General features: G+C 36.4%; 2 protein-coding genes across 3 annotated transcripts in view; one reads left to right on the top strand and one right to left on the bottom strand.

Annotated features, from left to right (window-relative positions):
• Positions 1-1737: 1737 nt before the first annotated feature.
• Positions 1738-4730, top strand: LOC126911698 (probable ATP-dependent RNA helicase DDX43). The gene has a single exon (XM_050700273.1). It carries the CDS (start codon positions 1963-1965, stop codon positions 4000-4002), a length of 2040 nt encoding a protein of 679 aa, XP_050556230.1. The 5' UTR covers positions 1738-1962; the 3' UTR covers positions 4003-4730.
• A 449-nt stretch (positions 4731-5179) lies between these two features.
• The window catches only part of LOC118281705 (succinate--CoA ligase [ADP/GDP-forming] subunit alpha, mitochondrial), a 16957-nt gene continuing 13940 nt past the window's right edge, over positions 5180-8196 (bottom strand). The window contains exons 4-5 of one of the 2 annotated variants that reach the window (XM_050700288.1): positions 7640-7819; positions 5180-5814 (exon numbers count right to left, since the gene is read on the bottom strand). In XM_050700288.1, the coding sequence (XP_050556245.1) occupies positions 5599-5814; positions 7640-7819 (396 nt within the window). In that variant the 3' untranslated portion in view covers positions 5180-5598. The remainder of the gene's footprint in view (positions 5815-7639; positions 7820-8196) is intronic. The other variant, XM_050700287.1, reaches the window with a different exon arrangement.

Here is an 8196-nt window from a genome sequence, read left to right as displayed (position 1 = left end):
AGGTGCTAGGAAACACAAAATAGTAATCGATATTGCTAGAATAAAGTATCTGAGGCAATTGTGATTATAATGCGTAAAGCTTTCGTTTTAGACTTTTTTTTTGATGGGATATCTTCAAATGAGTATTACCATCATGGGGGAAGTGGGAGGCAGTGCCAGACCATTACTGACTAAAAATCATCCTAACTGAGTTGGAGCTCGGTACCAATATGGCGATGTACCCTCGACCTCGGATTGTAGTTTTCTAATTATGATTCAATGTTACGATCTTCCGGATCTTAAACCGGTAAACGTATGTCCTCATACCATCCAAAAGCAAAACCCATATATCACAAGATAGTCATGGTGAGTAATAAGAGCAGTGTCCTCATGGAGTATAACTGTTTGACGCAATATCGCTAGATTGAATAAAAAAACGAACTTACATTTCAAAAAGATCTCGTCCAGGCATCTCTATTTAGCCCTGTGGAATAAGGTTATCTACACCTATGGAAGAAGTTTGAAAGCCCGATAAGTTATAAAGTATCTATCATACTAACCTATCTGCTTTACTAGAGTAGTTAATTTTGGCTCACTTAGCATAATTGTGTGCAATGTTTGCGAGGTAGTGTTAGTAAATATAGTGAATATATTATTAAGTCTCCTAACACGAAAGAGCAGCAAGCAATCTGACACAACCGGAAGGAAATCAGGCGCAAAACCAACAAGTCAATTTACATGCTTACGAGAAATGGGAGTGAAATACCGCCGATATTTCTATCTCAAGGTTGACAATGGTCATTTTAAATATTTTTAGGTAAAGCATTAACAAAGGCTTAGTCAAGTACCGAGTATAAAATAGAATAATAAATAATTACTTCAGTTCTTGTTTACATTGATTACCGATTTATTACGATTAATTATCAAGATATCGATATTAATACAGTTGAGCGGCATTTAAATTAATCTTAGGGGCTTCACTACTAAACCGTTCCGTTATACTCAAACTTCATAAAAATAAAGCTAGCAAGCAAAAATAAAGCTTTTATACAAGAAAAATGAGGCATAAAATTTTTAAATTTATTTAATTCTATCTTTCTCATTATTACATATTTAAATCAAATTATTCGTGATACAGTAAGCAAAATTATTCAAGACAAATGTTACAAGTCCAAAAATTAAGCGTTGGAATTATGGAGTTGTTCGCTTTCGTGTCGATTTTAAACAGTATCGATGATTTTTGTCAACTGGAAAATATCACTAGTATCATTTTATAAATAAAAAAAAGTACCCAAGTAGTGCCAACAGTTGCAGTTCATCGTAATCATATTCAACAAATTCAAAGGACAATCTTGCCCACTTCCTCTGACACGGATTCTGAATTCTGATCCTTTTCCAAGAATTCAGCTAATGTCTATCTTTGTTGGAGCTCTATTGCCCATATCCTTATCATCCCACCTTCAGCGCATTATCGCCGAATATCCTGTTTCGTGTTGAAGTCCCACATAACAATATTGAGGTAGGTTTTCGTGCGTGATATGTACTTAATTAATTATGCTCTCGTGTAGGTACTTCAGTCCTCAATCTGCTATTTTAAGAATGATAAAAATAATGAGGTATGTATCTTACGGCAGATACCAAAAAGTAATGATCATGACCATGATTAAAATTTTGAATAATTTACGTATAAAAATATATCGATATTTTGATAAATCGATATTTCGCACAAGTCTAGTACGAGCTACATGATGCTCTAGTCGGCAAAAATTGACAAGTTACCGGCTACCGTATCGTATCACGTTGTCGTTTCGAGGAAGGGACAACGCGGTTACGATCGTTGTTTTGAAAAACTTATAGAAGATAATAATTTTCATATAACTAAAATTCTTTAATTTGCGGCTTATGTGTTAGAAGAGTTCATACAATAAAAGAACTTACAGAATATTAGGTATTTAGATAAATATCTACTAAGTTGAAATTAAAATGGCTGATTTTGAAGACGACTGGATTGAAGAATCGCCGGCTGATTTTGCTCCGGCATATCAACCAAATGCAGCGGGAGCGGCTCCCCCAACTCGACAATATCGAGGCAGAACGTTCCGAGGAAGTAACCGAAACTCGAGTAATGATGCAAATTGGAGGGAACGTGGGAATACTAGCAACAGCAACAGCAGTGGCAGTGGTGATTATCGTCGCAACTACGATGGAGCAGGCGGACGGCGTGACTATCAACGAGACTCTGGCAATAAGAAGGTAATTTATGTTCCTTCTAATAAAGTGGGGCGTATCATAGGCAAAGGAGGAACCAAAATAAAAGATCTTCAATACGAATCAGACGCCCGAATCAAAGTAGGAGATTCCAATGGCAATGAAACTGATGTCACTCTTACCGGCACGGATGACGCTATATCCAAAGCTCAGCAAATGATAGAAAAACTTGTTGAAGACTTTAAACCTCATGAAAAGGAAGGTCATGATAACAAAGAAGATAGTGGAACACGTTCGAAAGAGTTTTTTAAATTAAACGAGAATGGAGATCAAGTGATTGACTGGGATAAGCTTAATGCTTATCATAATCAGGTGCAGCAAAGCCGTTACGAAAAATTACCCCCTATAATTAAAGATTTTTATAAAGAAGATCCTGCAGTAGCAGCTATGTCAGATGAAGAAGTAAAAAGATGGCGATTAGAAAATTTTGATATTCAAGTTAAAAGAACGTTTGATGACAAGCCTGGGTTGCGAAAAATTCCCAATCCAGTCCTTACTTTTGAACAAGCATTTCAACATTACCCTGATATCTTAACGGAGATATACAAGCAGGATTTTACAACACCATCACCAATACAAAGTCAAGCATGGCCCATTCTTCTGAGCGGTGAGGATATGATAGGTATTGCACAGACTGGTACAGGTAAAACATTGGCTTTCCTTTTGCCAGCCCTAATTCATATTGATGGTCAAACAGTGCCAAAAGAAGAGAGAGAAGGTCCTACGGTACTAATCCTGGCTCCCACCCGAGAGTTAGCCATACAAATTGATAAAGAAGTATCAAAGTACCAGTATAAAGGTATTAAGTCAGTATGTTTGTATGGAGGAGGAGATCGTAGAGAACAAATAAAAGTTGTGTCCAAAGGTGTGGACATAGTTATAGCAACCCCTGGTAGACTTAACGATTTAGTATTAGCTCGTCATTTAAATATTATTAATTTCTCATACATAGTGTTGGACGAAGCCGACCGCATGTTGGACATGGGTTTTGAACCACAGATAAGGAAATCATTATTTGATGTTAGACCTGATCGCCAAACAGTGATGACCTCGGCAACATGGCCACCAGGAGTACGGCGACTTGCCGAGTCATACATGAAAGATCCCATACAAGTGAATGTTGGATCTTTAGATCTTGCTGCTGTTCACACTGTAACGCAAAAAATTCTATTTGTTGAGGAAGACGACAAAGAACCCGCCTTGTTTGATTTCTTGAACAACATGGATCCAAATGATAAAGTTATCATATTTTGTGGTAAAAAAGCTACAGCAGTACACATTTCTACAGAACTATGCATTAAAGGCATAGATTGTCAATCATTGCATGGGGATAGAGATCAAACGGACCGAGAAGCAGCTTTGAATGATATGGTTGATGGCTCTGTAAATATTTTAGTAGCAACAGATGTAGCGTCGAGAGGGATAGATATAAAAGACCTCACGCATGTTATCAACTTGGACTTCCCACGCCATATTGAAGAATATGTGCACAGAGTCGGTAGAACCGGCCGGGCCGGGAAAACTGGAATATCCTTGACTTTTGTAACTAGACAAGACTGGGGAAGTGCCAAGGAACTTATTAAAATCCTCGAAGAAGCAAATCAAGAAGTTCCCGATGAGTTGCATCAAATGGCGTCAAGGTTTGAAGCCATGAAATTGCGTAGAGAAAAAGAGAAAGGTGAAGGTTCTGGTCGCGGCCGTGGAGGCAGAGGCGGAGGAGGTTCCTATGGCCGAGGCAGAAGAGACCGCTGGTAATAATTTTGTGCTCTCTCATATTCACCTTGAGACATTTTGCTCAACATGACACCATAACGGTGTCATGTTGGGTATCATATTTATTTAGAATTTAAATTATAGATTTATTTATTGTGTGATTCCAAAGGAGTCAAGTTAGAAGAACATAACTAAGGTGTACTTCTTATTCTGTTTTTGTTTATTTTTCAGTAGAAATATGTCTGCTTATGATCTCCATTAATTATAATTATGTTTATCTATATTTTGTAAGAGGTACAGCTGAGTCTGGCCTTTGTATCAGTATTATATCATTAGTTTAATCATAATTATATGTGTGGACAAGAAGCATCCTGCCCCTGAATTGGTTAAAAGATATTTTAAGTGCTACATTTTGCTTATACTTTGTGCTAATATGTGAGGAATGTGAGCATTCATTGTCTTGTACAAAGTATAAGACAAGAAATATTAGGTTTACCTAATTTAAGAAACTTCATGAAAGTATATGTGTCTAGAATTAAGTTTTAAGACCCTAAGCTGTGATAGAAAGTGAATATATTTATCTCACGGTCTATGTAATCGTAGTTTGTAGTACTTTGTTACTTATTAGTGTTGACTCTAGTTAGGAGTGACATAGGTAATTTGATGTTCGACGTGTAACCAGACTTACGAGTAAATGTAAGGTAACGGTACGAAGTGTATCGTTAGTATCTGTGTTTTGCCATTTCTTATTAAAACTTTTTTGTGATCAATGTTTGTTTTATTCAGGCAATACCTACATGGTTTTAGTATAGGGTAGGTACTATGCCCATGACTTGAGTATAGGTGTTGAATAAATATTATAAGCTGACAGCTTGTAGTACCTACTACTATTACTCAACCACCACCCCACGTTTAGCGAGCCTACGAATGTCGCGCTGCTACATGATATTCGTAGCGTTCTCATTGTAGGTATGTCGATATAGGTATGAGCCCCTTGCGTGGCTTGAAACTAGTCGAGTTCCTCGTCAAACAAATGAGTAAACCGATACCCATAAAATATAATTTAGTGTTTCATAAAAGCTATAATACAAAAATGTGTTATTAAAGTTCAACCGATAGGTACTGTTTTTGTAAGCCACACTGTACTTACTGTTAAATGTTCAGGCTTAATATTAGAAAATTGTATAAATAAGTAACTTAATTAATGAATAAAAGTATATTTCAGATAGTATGCATATATTTCGAGTTCACAATATTTAGACACAAAATCGTCAAGCACAAAGATCGGTAATCTAGGATAAATTTCATAATTTTATTCACTACAGCGGAGTCGATTTTGTTCGTTTCGAACGTAACACTTAAAATATTAAATATAAGTTTCTTAATATACCTACAAGTGCTTCGTTAACGATTCGTGCTTTAACAACCAGAGAACATGATTTTATAATATATGGATATTCTCGACGCTCGAGTCCCGGCAACAGACCTGAATCGAATTTACTGTTGACTGACACAACAGGGCAAATAAATAATATTAGCAAGATATTACTATAGGACTATACATCAACTTAGTATACGCAAATATCATGTCTTGATGAACATTACACGAGGCAATGTGTAATATTGACCGACGCGTCTTTAAACAATTTCTAACCGCTTCATTTCTTTGTACAGTTCCGAACCCATTTTTGCTGGAGAACGAGAGACGATAACGTTAGCCTTTTCTAAAGCCTTGATTTTGTCCAGGGCTCCTCCTTTTCCGCCTGAAATGATGGCACCGGCGTGACCCATCCGCCTGCCGGGTGGGGCTGTCACTCCTGCGATGAAAGCTACCACTGGTTTTGCTTTCCGACCCTGAAATTAAATGAAATAAATATTATTATTAAAGATAGGTACTAGGTAATGTTTATGAAAATATTATAATTAACACCTTGTATATCGGGATTGGAAACACACTATGTTTTCTATTATGTCTCGTATACCGACAGACAAGAGGTTCATATTAACTAGTAGCGCAGTAGCTACGTGTAAATTGAAAATGATAACGCTGCAATACTTATAGGAATGCAGCTAGGTCAAATTTCAATAGGTATAAATGGGTGTAATTGTTACAAAATTATCCTCCAATAACTTGTTGATTACAACATCATGTTAGGTAATTTATAGATGCTTAGTTTGTATGTATGTTATTTCACAAGACCATTTCATGTTTGTATGTACCTAAATAACTGTACATTCAGTAGACTACAACGTACAATAACATTGTATAGGATTTATTAAACTATAGATAAGCTTTCCTAAAGATGCCATGCCAGAATGAAATCATTTATTCGGAACTACTGGTTCGATTTGAATAATTATGTATGTGTTCGATACCTGGACTATTTATCGAGGAAGGCTATTTGCTATAAAAGATCATTCTACGATCAAAAGGAGCCGGGCAGTAGGTAAATGAAAACACGCAGGAGTAGCTGGTTCGGTAATTACATATCATGTTGTAAGTTTATTACTTTGATTTAACACTTTAACTTTAGACTATTTTGTATTAAATACCTTTACAAAACATTACTTTACATCATTTTATGAATCATCATCATCCTTTACTATGTTATTAAAACTGTTTCGCTTCAACTTGATTAGGTACTTAAATAAAGCACTAGGCAGTATGCTAAAGGTTTCACCAGAAGTCTATTGGTATAAGGACATGGTCCACACAAAATATACCATAATATTATATCATTAACATGTCAACACTAAATTTAATAAATAACATACGTATAAATATAATACATATGTTCGTTTCATGCAAATACATGACGTAATTATACGTCATGGTGGTCGTGACTCGATAAAAACAGTGCAAATAATACCTGTTTACAAGAGGCTGTACAAAAATATCATTTACTGTGATATGATAAGCTTTACTTCAACGCGATAACGTTGCCAATGTATGCAGTATTAATTCAATCATGTTTTTATGACCTTTTTATGTAGACAATAGACATTTTTTTAAGGCGAGAAAATCATCCAATGACTTCTCTTGCCAAGGCGACGCGAGAGGGAGTTTCAGACTCTTACTGACTAAAAACCACCCCGTTCCTACTCCTGCTTGTCGAGCCGGAGCCCCGGTAAAGTAGGTAGTCCGCAGCTCCGGATAGACTACTAGCCTGTGTCCACTATTTTACAATGAAATTACAACCGCCTACTTTCGTAATTAAGTCGTAAATCTTATGAAGAAAGATAAATTAGGTATTTGATATGCTACCTCTACAATACAAGATTTCCATAGAATGACGTCACTTAAATATAATGAAAAGCTACTAAACTTGAGTTGCATTTGCATATTTACATCAGTAGACAACAAAAATGCCTAAGTAAAGACAGTATAAAGGAGATCATTCTTTTTCCGAAATGTTTTCGATGTCGTATTTTTTGCCTGTTTCGTAGGTATCTTTTATTTGATAATACAATACTTCCTCCCGTCTTGGGGGAAGCAGGAAGGATTGCCAGACCGTTCCCGACTAAAATACAATTCCTGCACCGTGCCGGGGACCGAGCCGTAACGACCTTCTTTGTAATTTTTATTTATAATCGACCTTTGTGTCCATATGTTATTCAGAAATAACAAAATGGTGCAAGAATGACGAAATAAAATTAATAAAAAACAAAAAATACTCACAGTGTTGTTTTGAATGAGGAATTCAGATGCCAGCTCCTCAGCATTACCACCAATTTCTCCGATAAGCACTATACCCTTTGTTTCGGGGTCTTTCAAGAAGAGATCGAGGCAGTCGATGAAGTTGGTGCCGTTGAACGGATCTCCTCCAATACCGATGCACAGTGTCTGGCCCAAACCTGTCTGGAACATTATAATGCTTGTATCAATATCTAGCTATTTCTTATTGGCTAACCAAAATACCAGTAATAGGGATGATGACAGAGTATGAAAATTAAAAATCTATCTAGACACACGGCAGTGTGTCCGCCAAGTTCGAGCAAAAAAACCGACACACCGGCCGTGGGTTATATTACACGAACCATTTCGGGCCAAGTTCGACCCACCTATAACTCAAAATCTATTTTATCTACGCATATGAAATTTCTAGTATCTGTCGAGATCTACTTACTTATCTAAAATACAAAATTTCATTAATGTACCTATTGTAGGTCTTGAGATATTGACGTCAGAAAATCGCTATTTTTACTATACATTCACTGACTGACAGACTGACTCAC

Source organism: Spodoptera frugiperda, chromosome 18 (genome assembly GCF_023101765.2).
Source record: "Spodoptera frugiperda isolate SF20-4 chromosome 18, AGI-APGP_CSIRO_Sfru_2.0, whole genome shotgun sequence".
In the NCBI taxonomy this organism is placed as follows: domain Eukaryota; kingdom Metazoa; phylum Arthropoda; class Insecta; order Lepidoptera; family Noctuidae; genus Spodoptera; species Spodoptera frugiperda.
Note: the sequence above shows the minus strand (reverse complement) of the source record. Positions and strands in the feature narration are given on the sequence as shown.